Consider the following 26,174-nt stretch of genomic DNA (forward strand, 5'->3'; position numbering starts at 1 on the left):
AATGGTGATTAACGTGTGAGGCTGCTGTTTTGTTTTGTTTTGTTTTGTTTTGTTTTGTTTTGTTTTGTTTTGTTTTGTTTTGTTTTGTTTTGCGTGAGGCTGCTGTTTCGATAGCAATGAAGATTGTAAGTTTCGTTATCGCTACATTAGTTCGCTACCCTTTGCAAAAATGCTCCTCAGTCTCAACCTTGACATTTGTCTCACATATCAGTAAGCTATTACTCTGACATGAAGTTGATTTGAGAACTGTTCGACCTACAAGTAAAGCATACCGTTTAATGTATAGTAATATTAGTATCACTCAAGTCAGGCAGCGCTAAGCCATAGCTAGGTGTCAGCCTGTAACAGCCTGTTTCAAGACGGAGAAACACCTTGCGTTTAGCCCGTCAGCTGCTTCAAAAATTTGAGTGCTGAAATTAAGATTTACAGTGGTTTATTTCCCCAGACTAAGCTCATGTAACATCTTTACAACAATCCTTGTTGATTGTAGACCGTAGTTGTCGCTCAAACGTCTTTTAATCATATAAAGGTGTTCATCCTTGAATGGTGCATTGCAAAAAATGCTTTCCTACTTTTTTTGTGTTTTCAGAATCAAAAACTTTGAGTTTTTGTCTTGTATCTAGTCCAAATATATGTAAACATTAGTTTGTCACCTTTTTCACTCCTTACAAGTTTGCACCCCTGCTGTTAAGACAAACAACTGAACAGTTTTGTGTCAGATACAGCATAAAATTGGATTTGGTTCTGATTTGGGAATGTACGGAAGAAAACAACATTACTGTAGGTATTTCTGTTTCTCCACTCCCACCTTGTTTAACAAAATCACAGCCTCTTGGTTCAATCCAGTTATGTTGAAGGTGTCCCCTGCCTCTCCGTCCACGATCATAAAATCCATCCGAGCATTTTCACCCAGGTCTGCATCTGTTGCCGACAGACGACCAATCTCCACCCCAGGGATGGCCAATTCAGAGACCGAAAATGACCACATACCTGCAGGAAACAGAGATGGTGTAGAAAATAATCAGGCAAAAACACTAAAATTAGAACATCATCATTAATCTCATTACATGTGTAAGGCATTCATACAAACCCCCTACAGCCAGTTCAAATCAATTTGACCTCCATCCTTTTATATATATATATATAACATGGCAAAGGAAGCCATGTTTTGCCTTTTGTTCTCACAGACAGTTTTTCTGCAGTTATAAGACAGTTTAATTAATAACCGGCTCTTCTGTCTTTGTGTGCGGCAGCTATATTGTGGGCCAAAAATAAAACTCTAAAAAGAGAAAACCTGCATGAGTCTGTTTAAACCTAATTAGAGACAGCAAATAACACAGGCAATCGACTGCATTCCATAAGAGAATGAAAAGTGTTTCTCATCTCACACGAGAGACATGCATCAGATCTTATACCATGATCAATCACCATAACAAAAACAAATGTATTGCCAAAGAGTTCTGAGTGGTTCTCAGTTAACTTTTATGTGGTTTCTAGGGTGTTTTGGGTGGTTGCTTACTGGATCAAGTCAAAAGAGTGATATTCTGGTCATTAAATACAGCTCAGGTGCTGCTACAATGTATGTCTATGATTTTTTTTCATCCGTTTTATCAACTATAAGGCACATTTGAATGCCTTCAAAAGTAACAGCACACCTGTCCTAAAGCAAAGCATGGGATTTGAGGAATCGTTCACATTTGTACCACAAACGTATCAGTTACTAAATTTACTAAATTGTTAGTAATTTAGATTAGACTCAGATTAATTAATGCTATTGTATCAGATAGATAGATAGATAGATAGATAGACAGACGGACGGGCGGACGGACGGATGAACGGACAGACAGATAGATAGACAGACAGACAGACGGATGGATAGATGGATGGATGGCTAGATGGATCGATGAACGGACGGACGGACGGACGGACGGATGGGCGGGCAGGCGGGCAGGCAGACAGACAGACAGACAGACAGACAGACAGACAGACAGACAGACAGACAGATAGATAGATAGATAGATAGATAGATAGATAGATAGATAGATAGATAGATAGATAGATAGATAGATAGATAGATAGATAGATAGATAGATAGATAGATAGATAGATAGATAGATAGATATTAATTCTGTAAATTCCAAACATGCTTTTGGAAAGAAGATATCAGAGAGACAGAATAAGAGAGATCCAAACAGAGAGTGTGATAGAAATATAAAGCAGGACAGTGATGATTCCTTGCTTCTTTTAAGAGCCAAATTTGCTCCAGAACAGAAAATGAATCACGCAAACAACAAAGGCTGAGACAGTGTGATTCACCAGAGGCAGTTTGTGCCAGCTAATAACTCCTAACATTCATTAAAGCTGAGTGCAGCCAAGAGAAGATGATCACAGAAACACACTGTGGGAATACAATATGGCTTCTTTGCACAGTGTATTAACACTGTGTATTATTCAGAGGAGGAGAAAGGGATGAGGAGAGATTAGGGGAGAGATAGAAAGAACAAAAGAGGAAACGGCAGCAGGAGAGCCGGGAAACGAAAGGGAAAAGAGGCAGAGAGAGCAAAAGACAGAAATCCAGACAGTGTGTATTCATGTAGGAGGGAGGGAGGTAGAGGCTGGAAGATGTATTGTGTGTCTCCGAGCTGTATTTTTCAGCTGTGATTTTGCTGCGTACTGATGCAGAAAGCTCTGAACTTTAAATGAAATATTAATCGCGGATTTTGAAGAGAGGATCTGTAGGGAGGGCTGATGGAAGCCGTGGCACTCTACAGACAGGCCAAAGCCCTCTGAACAAGACGCAACACAGATTGTCATTATCTCTGGCACGGTGATAATAGTCGCCAGATTCATCAGCACCATAATCTACTTCATAATTATGATACGCACTTCGATACTCTAGTCCTTCCTCTGAGGGCCTATGAGAGCCAATCTTTGTAGTGATCGCCATTAAACAATCATTGTTGTGTTTGGAATAAATATCACTAATCATTAGCTATGGGTCCCTGCAGCGGTTTTAAATACTCTATTACTGTTTGAGTGTACTTGGTAGGGCACATCACTCACTAGTCCCACGGATGAAAAGCAATAATATTTCACATTTTACAGTACAATCAGTAATATTGTGAAATATTATCACAGTTTAAAATAACTGTTTTCTATTTGTGTAATAAATGTAATTTATTCCTGTGATGCAAAGCTGAATTGCAAGTATCATTACTCCAGTCTTCAGTGTCACGTGATCCTCTTTGTTTAGATAATTAAATCTGGTCTGGGATGAGGGTAAAACAATAAAAACTACACGTAAAGGTACTTGAAAAGCAGCAAAAATAAGTGATGAACGCATGGTCAAAAGTTTCCAAGAACATGAACTTCACTTTAAAAACCAAAAAAAGTTAAAATCAGTTCATTTTCATAAAAACATTAAAGTGTTTGAAGTTGTAAAAACACCCATGTATGACAAGGTTAAAGATAAAAGGCCAAACTAGGATTTGATGTCCATTTTCCCAGGATAGAACATTTTAGAACACATATCTGTTAAACGTTTATTATAAAATAAAACTTCTTTATTGGCATCAATGGTTCCACGTAGAACTTTTAACATCCATGGAAACTTTTCATTCCGCAAAAAGTTCTTTACAGTGAAAAAAGTTTCTTTAGATTATTGTAAAGTTCTTCCAGAACAGATTTGGAGGAATTTAGCATTACATCACTTGCTCACCAATTGATCCTCTGCAGTGAATGGGTGCCGCCAGAATAAGAGTCTATACAGCTGATAAAAACATCACAATAATCCACAAGTAATCCACACAACAATAGTCCATCAAATTGAAAACCTGTGTGTTTGTAAGTAAACAAGCCATCAAGACATTTTTAAATTCAATCCATTGCTTCTGGCTAAAATATGAGTCCTCTATCTATCATATTGCTTTCTCCAGTGGAAAAGTTGCTTTGTCTGAATCAGGAGAGAAATAAGTACTGATCAAGCACTGTTTATTAGCGAAAACAGTTCTAAACATATGTCTGTGGACTTTGTTCTGAGAGGACATCAGAGGAAGCATGATTATGAATTATGAAATGTTCTTTGGAGATCCCAAAATGATTCTTCTACAGAATCGCTGTGAAAACCCCCCCTTAGAAACCATTAAGTGTAAAAGCTAACAAACTAACTAAAAGCCACAAAACTCTAATTTTGATTTCATGGGGTCCCCAGGAGGAGAAAAAGTCTTCTCTGTATCTTTGTTGGTGCAAACAATGCTGCGTGTTTCCTTGTTTCTGACTAACGAGGCGGAAAACAAGCAAGCGAGTGGCGCTCCGGAACCAAACCAGGCAATTCCAACGAACACGAGCATTCTAATCTTTTCTGTAAACTTCAGAAACTTCAGCATTCAAAAACCCGAGAAACACTCACAAACAAGACAGGAAAACAGTTTATTGGCATCTGTGCCTTTTTATCAGCATCGTATAGGTGTGGCTTACATGCATTCGACTGGAAATCACATTTTTCCTGCCATTCTTTTAGACCAGGTTTTTTTGCAGGTGTTTACAGAAGCTCAGTCAAGTCTGAGCAGTTCTGGGTGATGATTTATATCGCCAAAAGGAGCTGACTTGTCTAACTCGGAGGGCCATGTTGAGTTACGAGTCCCAGGCTCGCGCCAATTCACTGGACCTCTCTTGCTCAGAGGTGACTCAAGCGGCGCGAACGGCTCCAGGCTTTGTTTAGTCACTCGCACACACATTTATTAAAGCCGACAGATATGGACTGACAGACACCCATAAGCCTTATCAAATCCACAGTCACTCACACTCACCTCTCAAACTTTGATATCTCAAACACACAGCACATACCACAACCATCTTATCTTCATAGAAATCATCAAATATTTCATACACACATACATACAGATGCTCCCTACGCCCAAGACACCAAACCACGCTTTCATATCTTTCCTTCAAACACACGGCGCAGAGGTTTTTAGCTTTTCGAGAGAGCTACGCAGAGAATGAAAGCAGTCACGGATCACGGGTCAGCAGGGGCAAGGCATGTTTGAGGGACTCAGCGACACTATTTGCAACGCTGTGAATCGGCTCCTGTTGAGAGTCAGGACTCAATCCATACCAGGACACAACGTCCTTAACACATCAGCTGGACCTGGAAATAAAGCACAACATCCCGAGAGACACACAGGATGTAAGGTTAAGCTGCTCAGTGACTTATTTGTTCACTCTGTGATCACTGTCAGATCCTGCAGAGTGCTGAATCGGTGAAGAGGATCAAAGTACACAATCATTGTAAAGCAGGATTTTCCAGTCCTGGCCCAACACTACACAATTCAGATGGCTTCCTAATCTAACACATCTGATTTAACTCATTGAAAGAGGCGACAAGACCAGAATTTACCATTTAAAGTAAGTCAGTTTATTCTGGGACTATATTTATTATGCTATTTTTACAGCCATGCATATACAGCTCATATCGATATCAATGGAGAAACACCAAAATTTATTTAATTGTTTGTCTAAATTATGTTTATTATACTTAAACATGTAAAAATCAGTATTTTTCCGGCTGTTCTTGCTACACTGTATACACAAAATTCTGTATTAAATACAACCCAGTGCTGGTAAAATATGGACAAACCCAGCAATTGACCCAGTGGTTGGGTTACTATCCAGAAGGTTGGGTTAAACATTTAAACATTTAACCCAACCGCTGGGTCAAGTTTGTCCATATTTCACCCAGCAGCACTTGGTTGTATTTAACACAGCATTTTTTAGAGTGTATGCACAGGCAGGCGCTCAATATGCTAGTTAAATTAAGTTTGAGTTTCTGAATGTTTTTTAAAAGAGGTCTCTTATGCTCACCAAGCCTGCATTTATTTGATCCAAAATACAGTAAAAACAGTCATATTGTAAAATAGTATTCAAATGTAAAATTTCTTATTGAATATATATTTTTTAAATCAAATATATTTAAATCATATATTAAAACTAAATATATAAAAAAATATTTAAATATTATTTTATTGTCACGCAATCCTTCAGAAATAATTATAATATGCTGATTTGATGTTCAAGAAACATATTATAGTATTAGCATAATTAAACAGATGCTGCTTAATATTTCTTTAATATCAATATTATTAATATTACCTGACCTGAATAATAATTAATATTATTAATAATGACCTGACCTACATTTCACTGCTGGTTATATTCTGTATAATTGTGTATGTGACAAATAAAAATCTTGAATCTTGAATTAATATTAATATTATATATATATATATATATATATATCAATGTTTTACCTTAAGAGATTAAGTAAATATGTTTTATAGCATAATATTTTAAAGACAGCTAACACATTTATCTAATGTTTTTCCCCCTGATATTTTATTTATAGGCCTTTTTGCCTTTTATTATATAGGACAGGGGAGGAAGAGAGAGTGATCATGTGATCATGTGGCTCTTAAATGTGCAAATGAGCACATCGGCTGAATTCAGAATATCATAAATTTATGCCATACTGTATGTGCCAGAAATATCATGCTAGTATGCTCTCTATCCCTTGTGCCATAATATATCAATGTGTGACATTATAACTGATTAATCCTCTCTTGTGCAATGTATAAAAACAGCAATTAGTGGGTGTCTCATAAAAACTAGAACTGTCAAACAGTCACGTTTAATTGAATTAATTACATGAAATGCAAAGTAATTCATCAAATTAATTGCAATTAAATGCATATCTTTAGATTTTCTTGAAGGTAATTTAAGATATTATTGTGGCAGAAAATATCAATAGACATTACAAAAAGTCACTTTTGAAGGTAATATCTAGTTTGTTTTATTTTCATATGACTGAACTTAAGGCTGTCACTGATGTAGTACTTTCACCTTAGGAGAAATACTGCTGCGTTCAAGTCTTCCTGGGATGTTCGTACTTACGAGTCACTTTGGTCTGAAAAAGATGGCGATTTAACTTTTTTACATAACAACTATTTATTTTACTCTACATCTACAAAATATTGAATGAAGAATGTACATCGTTGTGTTTTTTCTTTTTCCCGTTTTTATTTAATTTATGAAGTTGATGTAAACTGATTGTATTATAATGATACAATAATATAATATTTTATATATGTAACATATTGTATATTACAAAAAATTATAATTTTATTAATTTCAACAACTTTACCGACGCTGCATATCTTTAGTCTTTGGCTGCGTCCATTGCATCCGACACGTTTTTTCACTGACATGCCGCCAACTCGGAAACTCGGGGCTTAAAGAAAATTTTGAGTCTCCCACTCGTAATAACGACTTTGTGGTGGCGTTCATGTGCGTTCAACTCATAAATACGATGTATCTGACATGACTTGAACTCACCATTCTTTATTTTACGGGTGCATTAACGTTATTTCGATTATGCCACCACATTTTGGTAAAGCAAAATATCAAATAGCTAAAATCGAATCGATCAGGATCCACCTTGGCGCTCAACTAGACAAATCAAGTCAGTCAAATTAAAGGCTGGTTTATACTTCTGCGTCGGACCTACGCCGTAGGCTATGCGTCGCTTTTTCTAAAAAACTATGCTATTTGCACTTAGTGTAAATATAGCATCTATCACTATTTATTTGTCACGTCAACTGTAGCGTTTTTTTTCCCCTGTTGGCAAAGGACCCACCCTACTCTGATTGGCTTACCTTAATGTTCTTTCCCGCATCCAACCAATCCCACTCCTGAAGACTAACTTTTAGACGCTGCAGGCAACTGTCCATATTTTGGACGGAATGCATTTGTATCTGCTGTAAATTATGGTGTTCCAGTTTAAATGGTGATTAACGTGTGAGGCTGCTGTTTTGTTTTGCGTGAGGCTGCTGTTTCGATAGCTATGAAGATTGTAAGTTTTGTTATCGCTACATTAGTTCGCTACCCTCAGTCCTCAGTCTCGACCTTAACATTTGTCTCACATATCAGTAAGCTATTACTCTGACATGAAGTCGATTTGAGAACTGTTCGACCTACAAGTAAAGCATACCGTTTAATGTATAGTATAAAGGTGTTTATCCTTGAATGGTGCATTGCAAAAAATGCTTTCCTACTTAGAGTTTTTGTCTTGTTTCTAGTCCAAATATATCTAAAAATTCTTAAATCAAGAAGCATTTTCTAGATAAGTAAAAATTATTGTCTTGTTTTCAGAAAAATAAGAAGTCAAAATTAAGTGAGTTTTTCCTTAAAACAAGTAAAATAATCTGCATATGGAATAAGCAAAATAATCTTATTTCAAACCGAAAATAAGATAATTTTGACTTTTGACATTTTTTTCTGAAAAAAAAGAAAAAGATTTGATTTAAGAATTATTAGATATTTGGACTGGAAACAAGACAAAAATGTAACAAAAGCATTTTTTGCAGTGTGTAACATTTTCTCCCTATAAAGCAGTTTGACTTGCCATTATGTGTGAAATGTGCTATGTGATTTAACTTGCCTAGGGTGGGGGGGTTTAGTTTGTCACCTTTTTCACTCCTGATGAGTTTGCACCCCTGCAGTGGAAAACACACACACACACAACTCAAATACATACGGAGGGAGGGGTTAAAGCAGACCAATCACAGCTTGTGGTCCGCGTAGAATTGACACACTGTGACATTTTTGGAGAGGTACACGTCAGGCTACTCCGTACTACATATAGCCTACAGCAGGGTTCCTCAATTAGTTTTCACCGAGGGCCGAATTCTGCAAAAAATACCAAGCCAAGGGCCACTGACCTATATATATATATATATATATATACCTGTATATATATGAGGGGACATACAAGCCATAATTCATTCTGGTGCTCTCACACACTTACATTCTCCTTTCGCATACATACATTTCTATTCTCACACACACTTATATTCTCTTTTCACATACATATATTTCTACTTTCACACACTTACATTCTCCTTTCACATTCATACATTTTTACTCTCATAGTCACATATTTTAATGCTCACATTCATATATATATATATATATATATATATATACACTAGTGCTGTCAATAGACTAAAACAACTAATTAATCGCACATTTTTCTAAAATTAATCGCGATTAATCCCACCTAACATTAAAGTTTTTAGATACACTTTTATATTGCAATAATTTCACATTCAATCTTCAAATTAATGTACAAACAACATAAAGACAGTATATTTTTAATATTTGTTTAATGGCATCTTTTTTATGACTGAATGCCAGTCTCACTGATACTAATTAATACTGATTTCCCTATAAAATGTTTCCCCCTAATATTTAACCATTGACTATAGCCATTCAACTTTACATTATAATTTACAGCTATTAATTTGAACATTTATTAGACTTTAAAAATAACTTCTAATTTAAGTGAACTTAAAAAACAATTTTCACATTAACCCATTATAATAAATGTCATATTTATCTACCTGTGCCCCTCAACAGAAATATACAGAAATTGAAAAAAGTTATCAAACACTAAATTCTAAACTAAATACAGATAAATACTTACAGCTATATAAAAGTTATCGATTTCCTCTTTTTTCTTTTGTTCTTGATGAACAAGACATCACAGCAGCTGCTTATTAGGTTATTTCTTTAAGAGCTGCCGCTGTTGAACATGGCGTGGATCTGACACGCATCGTATTTTCTCTCAACTTGACCTTTTCTGACCCATTTCAGTCTCGTCTAATGAGCTGACGAGTTGATTCGGGCGTGTTAGATGAGGGACAGAGCTGGGATGCTCCAGAACAGTTTTGAAAACCATTTCAGAGACATGTTCTTAATGTAACTCATATATAACATATTACTTGCACGCACAGTTTTATGACAGCTTTAATCGCCTTTTTGGTAACTTCGTGACTTAACTGATCACGACATTGCATGCTCGTAGTTTCTTTCGCGATTTTCACGATTCAATTATTAGATCTGGGGGGGGGGGGGGGGGGGGGGTCAAACGTGTGTCCCAACCAGATGTGACGCGATAAAAAGAAAATCTTTTCCATGTAACTTTTGTCCTAACCACCTGCAACAGCGACGCGTGACAATAAGCGACACAGAATTCTATTTTAGAAATGGTTTTTATTTTCTGTGTCATCGCGGCAGGAACAACATACATATTATGACATCTCAGTGATAATCTCAGGGAATGATTATGTGCTTTATTCAATGTTAAAAGTGTCTAATGTGAGTTTGAATATTATTTTGCATGAGGTTTATAGCCATAGTGAAAGCAACGATAGATATTTTACCTCAGAGCTTAAAAATAAATTAAACTCACTGCGAACCAACATCCATAACAAAGATGTTATCACTCACTCACTCACTCACTCACTCACTCACTCACTCACTCACTCACTCACTCACTCACTCACTCAAAACTGTTCAGTCCATTCACATTTGAATAATCTATTTTCCGTGTCCACTTTTCTTTTCTTCACACTCGCCATGTTTTTGCTGTCACATTGTATCTACGCGACAAAGCTTTGCAAATCATTTGAACTTTGTAGGCGTTTCTCAATGTCAAGGAAGGATCCTCGGAAGCCAGAATTTCGAGGATGCTACTTCATCGACATCCGTCGAAGGACTGTTCCAATGTCGAGGATCCTCGGAATTTCAACCAAGGACTGAGTCCTTCGTTCGAAAAATATCCCATACACAGGAAAGGATGCATAAGTGTAGCCTTTGCGCTCTTCGCGCGCTAAAATCACCCATAATCCTATGCGCGCAGCTTTGCTATCTTGCTCAAAAATTCAAAATGTCGGACGTTAGCGGAGTCGGAGCGCCAACGGGGCAATATGCGTTCAAATGTAAGTATATTTACAAATGACAAATTACTTAAAAAACATTTTTGTATTAAAAAGTATTACTACCGTATTGATATTATAAATTCTAGAAATTACGTTATTGATAGCTGTACAGCAACCAAACCAGTAATGTTTGCACTTCCATTTTTCAGCGCCAAAAGCGGACCGTTTCACTGACGTAATGACGCAATAACGTGCACTTGCTAGCCTGTTCCATTTACGTGTTCTCCGAATGCTTAAGAGGAGCCTCGCCTAGCCTCTGAAGGAAGTGACTTGGAAGGACCAGTCCTGCCAAGGACGTATCCTTGACATTGAGAAACACCTTGTGTCAGTGCTTTATAAACAGAACGAGCCAGCAGTTTACTGTCAGGATTTGTCGCACAGCGCTATGCCGCATTCCAGTGTAGACAGCATCACTGATTATAATAAGTTGTGTTATATTTTGTTGCTTGCGGTGTGGACACGATGTAAATGAATGTCGCTTTCTGATGCTGCGTTTGAATTTTCATGCTACATTATTTGAAATTAGCGTGGGCCAAACATTTTTCTCTCGCGGGACGCCTATTGAGGAACCCTGGCCTACGGTGTAGGTTCGACACAGAAGTATAAATCAGCCTTAAGTCGCTTTGGATAAAAGCTTTTGCTAAATGACTAAATGTAAATTTAAATTAAACTTAAATAGGCCTATTTAAAATGCTTAGAATTCAAAATATTAACAAAGTAGTTATAACTTAACTATGCTGGTTCTTTTTTGTGACTCAAATACATACATGACAAATTTATCACGACTTGGTTCTTTATAGTGAATCAAACACAGCAGCAGCGCGACCTCTGTAGGTGCAAGTATCATTTTTTGTGAGTAATGCCTATTGTAGTTTTATAGACTAGTTATTTATTTATTTAGTGATAAATAATGTTCCGTTATACAGTATATAGGCTACCTATACACTAGGGGTTACACTAGATGCCGACTAGTCGCTGGTCCTATAGAGGGCGCAACAGGATATGAAATCCATATTTATGCTCCGTTTCCAAACAGTAAAAATTACAAATTAATTCATACTCTGAAAGCGCTCCACAAGACGTGTGATTATACAGGTCCTTTTCAAAAAATTAGCATATTGTGATAAAGTTCATTATTTTCTGTAATGTACTGATAAACATTAGACTTTCATATATTTTAGATTCATTACAACACAACTGAAGTAGTTCAAGCCTTTTATTGTTTTAATATTGATGATTTTGGCATACAGCTCATGAAAACCCAAAATTCCTATCTCAAAAAATTAGCATATCATGAAAAGGTTCTCTAAACGAGCTATTAACCTAATCATCTGAATCAACAAATTAACTCTAAACACCTGCAAAAGATTCCTGAGGCTTTTAAAAACTCCCAGCCTGGTTCATTAATCAAAACCGCAATCATGGGTAAGACTGCCGACCTGACTGCTGTCCAGAAGGCCATCATTGACACCCTCAAGCAAGAGGGTAAGACACAGAAAGGAATTTCTGAACGAATAGGCTGTTCCCAGAGTGCTGTATCAAGGCACCTCAGTGGGAAGTCTGTGGGAAGGAAAAAGTGAGGCAGAAAACGCAGCACAACGAGAAGAGGTGACCGGACCCTGAGGAAGATTGTGGAGAAGGACCGATTCCAGACCTTGGGGGACCTGCGGAAGCAGTGGACTGAGTCTGGAGTAGAAACATCCAGAGCCACCGCGTACAGGCGTGTGCAGGAAATGGGCTACAGGTGCCGCATTCCCCAGGTCAAGCCACTTTTGAACCAGAAACAGCGGCAGAAGCGCCTGACCTGGGCTACAGAGAAGCAGCACTGGACTGTTGCTCAGTGGTCCAAAGTACTTTTTTCGGATGAAAGCAAATTTTGCATGTCATTCGGAAATCAAGGTGCCAGAGTCTGGAGGAAGACTGGGGAGAGGGAAATGCCAAAATGCCTGAAGTCCAGTGTCAAGTACCCACAGTCAGTGATGCTGGTGTTGGTCCACTGTGTTTTATCAAGGGCAGGGTCAATGCAGCTAGCTATCAGGAGATTTTGGAGCACTTCATGCTTCCATCTGCTGAAAAGCTTTATGGAGATGAAGATTTCATTTTTCAGCACGACCTGGCACCTGCTCACAGTGCCAAAACCACTGGTAAATGGTTTACTGACCATGGTATTACTGTGCTCAATTGGCCTGCCAACTCTCCTGACCTGAACCCCATAGAGAATCTGTGGGATATTGTGAAGAGAAAGTTGAGAGACGCATGACCCAACACTCTGGATGAGCTTAAGGCCGCTATCGAAGCATCCTGGGCCTCCATAACACCTCAGCAGTGCCACAGGCTGATTGCCTGCATGCCACGCCGCATTGAAGCAGTCATTTCTGCAAAAGGATTCCCGACCAAGTATTGAGTGCATAACTGAACATAATTATTTGAAGGTTGACTTTTTTTTTGTATTAAAAACACTTTTCTTTTATTGGTCGGATGAAATATGCTAATTTTTAGAGATAGGAATTTTGGGTTTTCATGAGCTGTATGCCAAAATCATCAATATTAAAACAATAAAAGGCTTGAACTACTTCAGTTGTGTTGTAATGAATCTAAAATATATGAAAGTCTAATGTTTATCAGTACATTACAGAAAATAATGAACTTTATCACAATATGCTAATTTTTTGAGAAGGACCTGTATTACAGGATGCTCGAAATTGAACGGGAGAATGTACGTTTTAAACAGCTTATTGTACAGGTACGTTAATCGCGTTCTAATCTAATGCGCTGCTGCACTGTAACGCACACACATACAGTAGCCCGTACAATACATCACGCGCAGATTGCGTGCACAGAATCATTCAGCACAGAAATGTATTGTCAACACTGTTCTGTGATTTCTCAATAAAATAGCTTAGAAACTGAAAAGTTCAAGCATATATTTCTTAACTAAATCCCACAGCTTCACTACTAGTAGAGAGACACTGCCAGGAAGAATAAATTCACACACGCAATCACTCTCACAGATGCATTCATTCATGTGAATGTAAACTTTACCGTGCTACTTATCTGTATCTGATTTAGAACGAGCAGAAATCAGTCAGAAATATAACGACCCAAAGACGAAAGAACCGATAAAAATAGCTGGTATAGCAGCAATAGCCATGTGGGCAGTGCTGTGTCATATGCCATGCTGTGCACAAGGTGTTTGTCACAGCTCCAGACGTTCAGTAATGACGTCTTCAGCGACTAGTCAACTTCGACTCGACTTTCATCACAAAAAAGTCGACTTTAAAAAATCAGAAGTCGCACACACACACACACACACACACACAACCAAGTAAAAGCAAGAAAGTGGTCCAAGCAACTGACCCTAGTGCTGTATAGAGGATCAGAATACGAACTCAGTAAGAGAATCAGAATAGAAGTGTGTCCTGTAATAAGTGCTAAGGGAACTACAAGAACTGAACAAGAATAAACTTGGAGTGACCCATACTGCTGCTTTTAAGAAAAAAGGGGGAAAACATATTTCAATTTAATGCTCTGGCTCTTTTTTCCATTATCCAATTTTTAATTAGCCATTTGAAACTGCTTTTAGGCAAATTTTTAAGCACGACCAAGTGTGTCATGCCCTGTTTTAATATTTTAATGTTTGATATGGGTTGAGCAGGAATGGGTTTTAATGAAGTTATTACTTTATGATTTTTACTTGATATTTGCCACACTAAAACTTTATTACATATATTACAAACTTTATAAAGTTTTTTATATAAGAAAAAAAATCCTGGGTGACCAGGAGTCAGTGAATTAAACTGCCCAGTAAGAGTAATTTAATGTTTTTAAAATGCGCAGAAATGACCAACTGCAACTCATTTTATACCAGTCTTATATTTTTATTTACTTTTTTGTAACCCCATTAATAAAAAAAAAACATAAGCGCTGGTTAGTCTATTTCATATTTACTTCCCATATTGTAAACATGATAACATAAATGCATTACCATTTCATCTTCAGATGCAAATATCCTATATTCTTCACATTCAAGACAAAAAAAATCAATATAACCCATCATAAATTCAAAGATGGTGCACAGTAATTGGATGCAGTGGTTAGGGATTCAGAGTTTCAATCAGCTGGTGAGACGAGGCAAATTCACCACTTCATTGGGTTTTAAACTGTTTTCACTGTCCGGTTAATCCGGTTAATCTACCAATTATTAATCCAGTTCAAAAGATCACATACTTTCACATACACTTTTGTATGTTGCCTCCTCAAGCATCAAAACATCTCTGTTCTTTGGTTTCCGAGCATGCCCTACATCTGAGTTCTTCACCACATTGTCTTAATGATTATAGTTTTTACAGGGCAATTTACTGTATATTGAGATTTTATTTTATTTCAGCTTCATTTGATTATTTTGAATAATAGTTTTAGTTTTAATTAACTACAACAAAACTACACTGGACTGGACTAAACTAGACCAGATTAGATGAGTAGAATCAAACAAAGTTTAGCAGACTGGAATAAAAACAGTGCAGTGTACAACGGCGTTTTCAGGGCAATCCTAAATCAAATAGCAAAAATGTGCATACTGTTTAAATAGTTGGTTTGAGCGCTTGTGGTTAGAGAGATTGATTCAGAGAGTCGATGAACACAAGTGAATCTATAATTGAAGCAAAACAAATATGATACGCAGTAATATTCAGCTAACGTTATTACACATTTCTAGGGAAATAATCCATTTCGAACAGTTCAGACTGGAGATTGAATTTATGCAGCTAACTAATTGTGTACGTTATGACTCTCTAGTGTACGACTGATAAGATCGCATCCCAATCACACAGAATATAATACAGCAGACGCAAGTCGGTCCCTCATGTGTCATCTTCTGACATCACGCCCACAGTCTCCAAACCACCACTCACGTCTTTGAGCTGTCAATCAATTACTGCAATAAGATGGCATCTGCAGCATGAATAGTACGCGTGTAATAAGCTCGCTGCGGCTAACAAGTGGACAGAAGTGCAGTCAGGAAAACAGGACAGAGTGATTTAAAGTAGAAAATAAATAAATCATGAATCCATTTCAAAAGGTTACATCATGTCACAAACATGAACACCCACATCTCTTCTCTTCCTGCTGGTTAGTCTGACCGGCGACGTGGAAACAGCACTTGTGATGTTAGCAAACAGTGCACTGCGTGTCATTAGAGCAACTAATGGACAGCGTGTATGCTGACGGGGATATAAAGAGCCCATACTGCAACTCTTTGATCTTCACAACAAAATAGCTATTGAATTTAGAGTTTATAGTATGCTCTGAAAGAGAGCTCATGGAAAATAAATGAGACTAAGACTGAAACAAAACAGAGAACTCTAGATAAGAGCAGAATATGAGTAGACCAGATAATAATAGATTAGGCTAGACTGGAAAAGTGTTTATATTATTTACACACTATTATAATTATTATTAAAGTTTTGAATGAGCTTTCATATTTTTAGTTTTCATTTTAATTTTAGTTTAAGTTTTAGTCCATTTGTTATGTGCTTTTGTCATTTCCGTTTGTTCTAAATATTTCTATTTAGCTACAAATTATTTTAGATTTAGTTTTTAGTAATTTTAGTACTGTAATTTTATTTCAGTTAGTTACCAAGGCAACATTCTTTTTTTTTTCATTTAATATTTATGTTTCATGTTCTTTTAAGCTTTATGTCAATTAATGATACTAACCTAGTTTTAGTTAACTAAAACAGATTAGATGACTAGAAAATAACAGTTATGTACACTAGACTAGAGAATAAACAGTGTGATATACTAAAATAGAATAAAATAAATTTAAGTAGACTAGACTATACTAGAACAGACAGAGTAGACTGGACTAGACTAGACCAGACCAGACCAGATTGGATCATTAGAACAGAACAAGTATACTAGAAACAAACTATAATAAAACAGTGCAGTGTAGTAGAATAGAACAGGTCAGGCTAGGCCAGATTAAATGAGATGATACAATTGAATAAATAGATTAGAGTAGACTATACTAGAACAGACAAAACAGCAGAACAGTGAACACTAGAATAGGTTAGATTAGGATAGACTAGACTAGACTAGAAAAGTGGTGTGCTGTGGTGTAGACTAGATTAGATATGATTCTTCATAGAATAGAATAGAACGGAATAGAATAGAATAAAATAGTAGACTAGATTAGATATGATTCTTCATAGAACGGAATATAATAGAATAGTAGACTAGATTAGATATGATTCTTCATAGAATAGAATAGAACGGAATAGAACGGAATATAATAGAATAGAATAGAATAGAATAGAATAGAATAGAATAGTAGACTAGATTAGATATGATTCTTCATAGAATAGAATAGAACGGAATAGAACGGAATAGAATAGAATAGAATAGAATAGAATAGAATAGAATAGAATAGTAGACTAGATTAGATATGATTCTTCATAGAATAGAATAGAATAGAACAGAACAGAATACAATAGAGGAGTAGATGATCCTTCATAGAATAGTAAAGTAGATCGACTAGACTAGAAAATAACAGAGTAACCTGGACTAGACTATACCAGACAAGACTACAGACTATATAGCTAGTATAAAACAAAGCTCAGTAAACTAGAACAGATTAGATGAAAAATAATCAGTGTAATAAAGTACAGCTAGATTACAAACATAGATTACAACAGAAAAAAAAACACGTTCCACAGAATGAACAATAGACTAGAGTAGACAGACTAGATTAGACTGGGTTGTTGATGCGTTCTGGAGCAGGACTGGATGTGTGACTCACTTTGAGTGAAGCGGGGAGGGTTGTCATTGACGTCACTGAGGTGCACAGTGAAAGTAGTGGTCCCTGTCAGACCCCCTTGATGGCCACCCATATCTCTTGCCTGGATCACCACCTGGTACTGCGCCTGAGCTTCCCTGTCCATATCAGGGACCGCTGTGCGCACGATACCTGCCGAGAGAGACAGAGACAGGAACAGATCACTCAGAGCAAACATTACTTTGCTTTGGCAATATTGAGCAACTTTCATGCCAGTAAGGTAATTAGGCAAAACTGGAGTGAATTAAAAGGAATTACATTGAACAGCCTACACCTCACACTGCTGTCCTGCCCTGAGTTTCATTCACAGAGACTTTAGCAGAATACAGATCTGACTGCTTCTGATGGGTCAGGCAGATATTACAGTAGATGGAACTGTTACTTGTTCTTATATTCCAGTGAATATTGTACATTTATTGTACATCCATATATTGTACATATGCCTTGCAAACTTAAATCTTTGGTTTTCGGTGATGTATTCTACGTCGTTGTTGCTGATCCTGCTGATTTGTGACCAAGATAATTTTATCTAGCTAGGAAACATAGATGAATTTGCAAAAACGACATATTAGTCTTGAAAGCATAAGTCAGAATATGATGAAAATCACAAACCAATCAAAAATATTTTGCCCATGTCATCATTTCACAGCAAAAGTGTGGTGGAGATAAGGATGAAGGTTGTTTGCTAAGTTTTGTTAAAGGTTTTATCAATTTTTAATGTTTTTGTCTCACCAAGTCTGCGTTCATTTGATCCAAAAAAGAAAAGAAAATATAAAGACAGTAATATTGTGAAATGTAATTTATTCCTACAATTGCAAAGCTGAATGATGAATAGAAAGTTCAAAAGAACAGCATTTATTTGAAATAGAAATAATTTGTAACATGAACAGTGTCTTATCTTTAGATCAAATTAATGCATTCTGTTTATATAAAAGTATAAATTAGTATTAGTATTAAAAAGTATTATTAACACTTGAATGGTAGCGTGTAGTCTGTAGTGTGTGTGTGTTTGTAAACACACATACACACACACACACACATTTAAAATGAATACATATCAAGCTTTTTTTGTAAAGAAAACAACATTTTAATGGACAAAATATTTTATAAAAAATGCAATATTTAATATTTCTAGCACATTTAAAAATATCATTCTTTTGAACTGAAGCCTTGAAAAAATAGAATCTAGTCAATATTCATGATCTTGGAAATAGAATAAATTAAATAATAAAATACTGTAGAATTCAGTCATCGACTTCTACTTGCTAGTGGTACAGAATGTAGAAAATAATACAGATTACAAAAGAAAACTTTATCCATTCTCATTATTTAGTAATTAGAATATAGTTAATAGTATTGAATAGTAACTAGTCATTCAAAAACAATAGAATAGTCAACAGAAGTGATTAGAAAATATTGAAGGAATACAAATTAATAAAAACCGTTTGCAGAATGCAATAGGAAACCAAATTCCTTTCGATTGTTTTAGAGTGAAAATATTGTGTTTTTAGGTCTCATGATCATTTTTGATTATTGAAAATCATCACGACTTTTCAGAATTACACCACTTCCTGTCGCCCGAGTCCTTTCATATCCCGCAGGGCTCTTGCAAATTCACTTGACCGCTGTGATGACCGTACCAAATTCTGCAGCAACAAGACTGATCTGTTGTGAGTTCGTTTTTCAAACATCACTCAGCCTTATTTTTGCACTACGACAGATACGTTATGAGCTGAGTGCATGAGTCTAATGATTCTGCTGGACCACAGCCCAACAAACTTCTTGAAGAAATAAACCTTTACTTAAGGGGGTCATGAAATGGAAAACCAAATGTTCTTGATGTTCAAGATTTTTTATTTGTCACATACACAATTATACAGAGTATAACCAGCAGTGAAATGTAGGTTACAATATAAGAGGTTACTCTACAATACTGCAAGTTTCAGAACTCATAACTAACTGAAGTTTAAAATATTATTCTTTTCTTATTCTTTTCTACCCTTATTGAATGCCCAGATTTGAAATCAGGAGAATCGTGACTTTATGTAATCAAGAAGATGCATTCTGAACAGCTCACATAAGCGATATTGATGTTGTATAAAGATGTCGAGTAAGATCATCAAACTCAGATGTTTTTCTGTCAGTGGGTGTAAAGAAACTGCACCTCCAAAAACTCTGCATAGCTTTCCTAAAGAGCCAAGCATTAGAAATGCATAGCTGAAGTTTACTTTTAAATGATGTGCCTGAGCAATTGAAATACTGTATCAAATTTCAGTTTGTTCTTCACATTTCACAATAGGCTGTTTTGTCCTTAGAATTTAACACTATGAAGACACCAAGTGTATCATTGTTTGAGTTTTGCTAATACAATCAGTACACACCCACGCACATGCAGCGTCTTTTGTAAAACGACAAGAAATAATAGTACTTTTAAATCAATATACCGAAAATTAAGCAACACTGAGACAGACTGATCCTTGTGGTTGCATTGCATTGTTCAGTTTCTTCTGCCTCGGCCTCAAATATATATGGTTCTATCACAGCGCTTGCCATCTTGAGCATCAAAACACATGACATGCTATAAAAGAGGGGGTGTGGATACAGTGTGATGAAGATAGCCAATCACAGCAGTGGGTGTTTACTTCTGTGCCACTTAAAATTGAGATTTTTTCACAGAAAGTGACAATAAGGGTGCAAAACTGTCATTTTTTACAAACATTGGACCTGTTTTGGTGCAAAAATCATTGCAGACTTTAGGCCAGAAAGCTCTCGGATTTCATCAAAACTATCTTAATTTGTGTTCTGAAGATGTCTTACGGGTTTGTAATGACATGAGGGTGAGTAATTAATGACAGAATTTTCATTTTTGGGTGAACTATCCCTATAAGGTTAGCCGCAAAAATAAATCACTGATGTTTCACTGCATGTCTTTAATAAAGTAGATTGCTATATGTAATTTTTTGACTGTACTAAAAATAGTATAATATATCTGCAGATATTTAAGACATGCTCAAGTTCACATACTTGTTTCTCCAATAGACAATGTTACTGCCAGTTATTCCACTTTGAAATATGTGTTACGTGTCGGAATGTCTGCTTTTTGTTTTGGCCTGTGTGATTCCAACCACTGCCAGTTTAGCCAGTAGTATTTTGACACCATGGGTTGCCAGTTGGTGGAAAACACAACATTTGGCACCATTCACACAGAATGTGTCTTTGCATCTAAAAAACACGAGATGCAGCAATCAGGTATGGTTTTTTAAAAAGCACAGTGCAGAATGTCTTCTCTGCCTTCAAATAAAAGCCTCCAGGATGTTCTGATTGGTCCAATGTTTTGGAACTGACATTGATGAGCAGCACTGCATGTAAAAGTTGAAATTATTTTAACCTGACACAGCGAATTAAAAATGCAAATAAAAATGTGTGAGATGCTGCAAAAGACGTGAGATTTGAGTGCAACGATAACACACGTCCGTCTAGCATGTGTTTACATTAAAAAAACCATGGAAAAGTAGCGCATTGTAATGGAAAAACTGTGTGAACGGCCCCTAATGCAGCCATGGAAGCCAGCAAACAAACTGGCTCAGTAATCACAGATTCTACCCGACCTAAAAATCCTCGGCATCCATCTAAAAAGCTCTATGACCAGAGGAATATTAAAAGACGGATAAATCAGCTCATCAATTTACAGTGTAAGGCTTGTTGCCAACGTGTGTGAGCGTCGAGACTGAGGAGGAGGAGCGAGGAAAAACACTATTTTGAATTTGGACCACAGTACCTATTTCAGCTACTAGCTGTCAATATTATATACCACACCTTTGATGCCAAAAGAGGGTCTGCGTTGACGCAAGCTGTTGGTAAAATTGGCCCTTTATAAACTAACCTTGTGAGACATAAAATAATACATATGCATTTCATCATCCTTTAAAACTGAAAAATATTGCATTTCTAATCATAAAGAATAAAAGCAAACGCACACCTGACTGCGGGTCCACAGTGAAGTACTGCTGGCCTTGAATCACTGAATAAACAAGTTTGGCACTATTCCCATACGTTGGGTCATCAGCATCTGTGGCTGTCACTTGAATAACCGATGTGCCTAGGAAAAGAGAGCGAGAGAGAGAGAGAGAGAGAGAGAGAGAGAGAGAGAGAGAGATGAAATAAGAAATATTTTTTGACAAACTCAAGGTTCAATGAGCATGTGACCCTCCGTCTTTTCTTCCAAACACAGCTGACAGCAGTCAGAGGGCATTTGTGTGTGTGCAGCCGAGCGCTGTACCGATGTTGGCCATCTCAGGGACAGTGGCGCTATACAGGCTGCCCTGGAAAACAGGCGGGTTGTCGTTGATGTCTTGCACACGAATGATGAACTGGGATGAAGGCTCCAGGGCTCGGCCGGTCTGTCGGTCTGTCGCTGTGGCGATAAGGCGGTACTGGTCCTTTTCCTCACGGTCTAGGGGTTTGGTGACGTGGATGTTCCCCGTTCTGCTGTCAATGACGAACACCGAACCAGCCCCCTCACCTTTTAATATGTATTTGGTTCGTCCATCACCTCTGTCCACACTCGAATGAAGCTGGAGGAATGAAGAAAATATATGTCAGAAAATCATAAAGTCATCAACAATTCCTTTTTTTTATGAAGCCTGTATGTATACAAAGGCACTCATAATCCTCTATGATATATATTGTATTACAACTGTTTTCACAATACTTTCATATATATAATGTATTATAATAATACTTTGGTTGAAGACTTCAGCTAATTAATATATTTTAGCACAAATAATTAAATTATGTTCAAACACATTATTCCTGATGCTTAAAGAATCAGTCCCATATAAAGATGATTCAGTAATATTAATATTTATATTATCTATTATTTTTTTATGTGTGCTGTCATTTGATATTAGGGGTGAATGAACATGCAAGCTCAATATTAAATTCAATTACAAACTAATATTAAATTCAAAATTCTAATCTTTCTCAATATACATCTATTAATAGTAGTGGCTCTCTCAAGATGATTTAAAGAAATATAACTTTTACTGCTTATTACTGTTGGCACATGTACCATTAAAAATGCATGGTCAGTGTGATTTTTTTAAAAGAATAATAATAATAATTATTATTATTATTATTATTTTATTCAGCAAGGATGCACTGGGTTTACATTTTAAATCACATTTTGAAATATATTAAAATAGAAAACAGTTATTTTAATTTGTAATAATATTTCACAATATTACCATTTGTACTGTATTTTTGATCACATAAATGAAGCCTTGGTGAGTATTAGAGACATTAAAATAATCTTACCAACCCCAAACTTTTAAACAAATTGCTTGAGCCACATACACATATGTATTTCTTATTCATAAATATGTGCTGCATACCTGAAAGATGGCAGGGAGATTTAAAGTAGACTTTGAGATATGAAGCACAATATCCCCTAAATTTATAATGCATTTCATGCACAGGCACCACAGAAGGTGTTACCAAAATCTAATGCTATTTTCTCACTTGGCTAATATTCTTTTCTAAAAAAACATCCCGTGAAAATAATGACTTAAGAGACCAACTGGTTCCATGTGAATAAATAACTCCATGAGGTAATGAGATGTGTTTGTTGTTTTCAGTAACTGAGATCCTCTAAGGCCAAATCACACAAATTTAATATCCGAGTATAAAAAATTATATCGGGAAAAACTGTCCATAATAAACGAGCAGCTTCCTCGTATTTGCAGCCATTGCTAATATAAAGGCATTTGCCTTTTAATACTTTCTGACAAAGTCATAATTGCTCTGGTTGAGCTCTGGGCAGGCAGACTAATCCAGGATCACTGTGAAAGGGCACCTTTCACCAGGGGCTAAAAAAGACCTCTGTATCCAGATATCCAGTGTGCCTGATACCTGGAACACCAGGTGTTTTTGGACTGATAGGGGACCGATGATTGGCCGTGCAAAAAATTCATTAGCTCAGCCGACCAATAAGTTCACAGGGGAACTGTGAGGAACATGACCATGAATGTGCCAAATAAACCTGTAAAAACAAACATGCTTTGTCTACGTAGATCACAGTAGAATAGAAGTTGCACAATGTTCACTGCATACTGCAGTCTATTTTACATTTTTCTATTTTAAATATGGAAACATAACACAGCCTGTCATCACTGCAAATAAATAATGATAAAAAGGGTTATTTTGCATTTTTAATCCAGAAAATCATTTTAAATCTTGGCAGATTAAATAATGATTCATAATGACATTAAAAAGCATGGGTGATATTAGTTTATGGTTATTTATATACGTATTTATATATATACCCTAAAAGAAGACTATAAAAAGACCTAAAACACATAAGGACTTCACTGACACAACATGAGCCGCTTTTCCACCGAAATTACCTGGAAAAATTTGTCCCAGGAACTTTTTCCCCCAAACCTGTTGCTGTCTGCGTTTCCATCGTGGTCTAAAGTACTGAGAAGATTAGGCAAATTGTCTGCGCGTGTTTCTCAATACCACGGAAGCAAATTTCAGACTTGCATCCCGAGAAGGGTCTGGCTGCAGACTTGCACTTGCACTCTCAGACTTGCACTCTCAGACACTTGCGATTCCGCGAGTGATGTCATTTGCAGTCTTTTTTATTTTTTATTTTGTTCTATTTATTATTTTTACAACAGTAGCCAGGTGGTGAAGACCAGAAAAAATAAACTAAATTACAATGTCACTTGCAATCGCCGCTTGCACTCTCCGCTACCTGCAACGTCACTTGCATTCGACACGAATCATGTGCGTTGCCAATGGAGACAAGACGCTGTGGTGCTTAAACGATTAAAACTAATTTAGTGCAATAACGAACAGGGTCCTGCAAGTCATCTGTAGGAGAAAAAGACAAGACCTGCAAATCTGTGGCAGAACAGCAGAATATGAAAGCAGCGGAGAGTGCAAGCGCCGATTGCAAGTGACATTGTAATTTAGTTTCTTATTTCTTGTCTTCACGACCTGGCTACTGTTGTAAAATGTTGAGCGATTCAAACAAAAAATAATCAATAAATAGAACAAAATAACAAAGACTGCAAGTGACGTCACTCGCGGAAGCGCAAGTGTCTGAGAGTGCAAGTGCAAGTCTGCAGCCAGACCCTATTGGGTAATTCTGCAAAGAGCAGCAAATTTGATAAAATCAGTAAGCTCACCTTGGCTACTGCAATTTTCCTCACTGTATTGACAATAAAATGAAATATGATATCAAACATCACTGCCTCTTTTCATTTAAACATATTAATAGACGCAGAAATGTAGTTCAGGGAAGGTACATACATTACAATGAAACAAAATATTATATCAAACAGTACTGCTTCTTTTAATTTTAATTTTAATTTTAACATATTAATAGATTAATAGAATAATAGAATAAAGACCAAGGATTACCTGTTAGATTTACCCAAAACAAATTACATCTTATGTTTAACCACTGCAGAGACATCAGAGCCAGTGGCAAATGTCAGAAGGACTAGCTGAGGTGAGGCTGCTCTCGTCGGGATACATCAGAATCAGAGAATCAGAATCAGAATCAGAATTAGCTTTATTGCCAGGTATGTTTGCACACACGAGGAATTTGTTTTAGTGACAGTAGCTCCACAGTTCGACAGAATGACAGCGACAGGACAGGACACAGATAATAAAAAACTAAAACTAAAAATAATGTACAAATATACAAAATGGACAATATGAAAAATAGCACAAACACAATATCCAAAATAGACAATTCAGTATGTACAGGTATGTTAGGTGCAAATTTGAAATGTAATAAGTATGTGTGTTAAATAAAAAAATAAATAAAAAAAAGTATGTTAGTGTTGTGTGTTTCATGTTTATTGTTAAGAGTTCAAATGTTCATGAGATGGATTGCCTGAGGGAAGAAACTGTTTCTGTGTCTGGTCGTTCTGGTGCTCAGAGCTCTGCAGCGTCGACCAGAAGGCAACAGTTCAAAGAGGGAGTGTGCTGGATGTGAGGGGTCCAGAGTGATTTTGCTAGCCCTTTTGCTCACTCTGGATAAGTACAGTTCAGGTCAGATTTGGTAGCTGAGCTGAACCAGACAGTTAATAAAGTGCAGAGGACGGATTCAATGATGGCAGAGTAGAACTGTTTCAGCAGCTCCTGTGGCAGGTTGAACTTCCTCAGCTGGCGAAGGAAGTATAACCTCTGCTGGGCCTTTTTGACAATAGAGTCAATGTGAATGTCCCACTTCAGGTCCTGAGAGATGGTGCTGCCCAGGTATCTAAATGACTCCACTGTTGTTACAGTGGTGTTCATGATGGTGATTGGGGGGGCGTGCAGGAGGGTTTCTCCTGAAGTCCACGATCATCTCCACAGTTTTAAGAGTGTTGAGCTCCAGGTTGTTAAGACTGCACCAGACAGACAGCTCCTTAACCTCCTGTCTGTAAGTAGACTCGTCTCCGTCCTGGATGAGGCCGATCAGTGTGGTGTCATCTGCAAACTTCAGGAGC

At 36.8% G+C, this 26,174-nt stretch overlaps 1 protein-coding gene across 1 annotated transcript in view; it reads right to left on the minus strand.

Annotated features, from left to right (window-relative positions):
• The window catches only part of LOC306860937 (cadherin-6-like), a gene marked incomplete at both ends in the record, with an annotated part of 68,643 nt that overhangs the window by 19,133 nt on the left and 23,336 nt on the right, over positions 1-26,174 (minus strand). The window contains 4 exons of the mRNA XM_079402965.1: positions 809-990; positions 17,632-17,799; positions 21,647-21,766; positions 21,947-22,241. Of these exons, the coding sequence (XP_079259091.1) occupies positions 809-990; positions 17,632-17,799; positions 21,647-21,766; positions 21,947-22,241 (765 nt within the window). The remainder of the gene's footprint in view (positions 1-808; positions 991-17,631; positions 17,800-21,646; positions 21,767-21,946; positions 22,242-26,174) is intronic.

The sequence above is a fragment of the Barbus barbus genome (assembly GCF_936440315.1).
Source record: "Barbus barbus genome assembly, chromosome: 41".
In the NCBI taxonomy this organism is placed as follows: domain Eukaryota; kingdom Metazoa; phylum Chordata; class Actinopteri; order Cypriniformes; family Cyprinidae; genus Barbus; species Barbus barbus.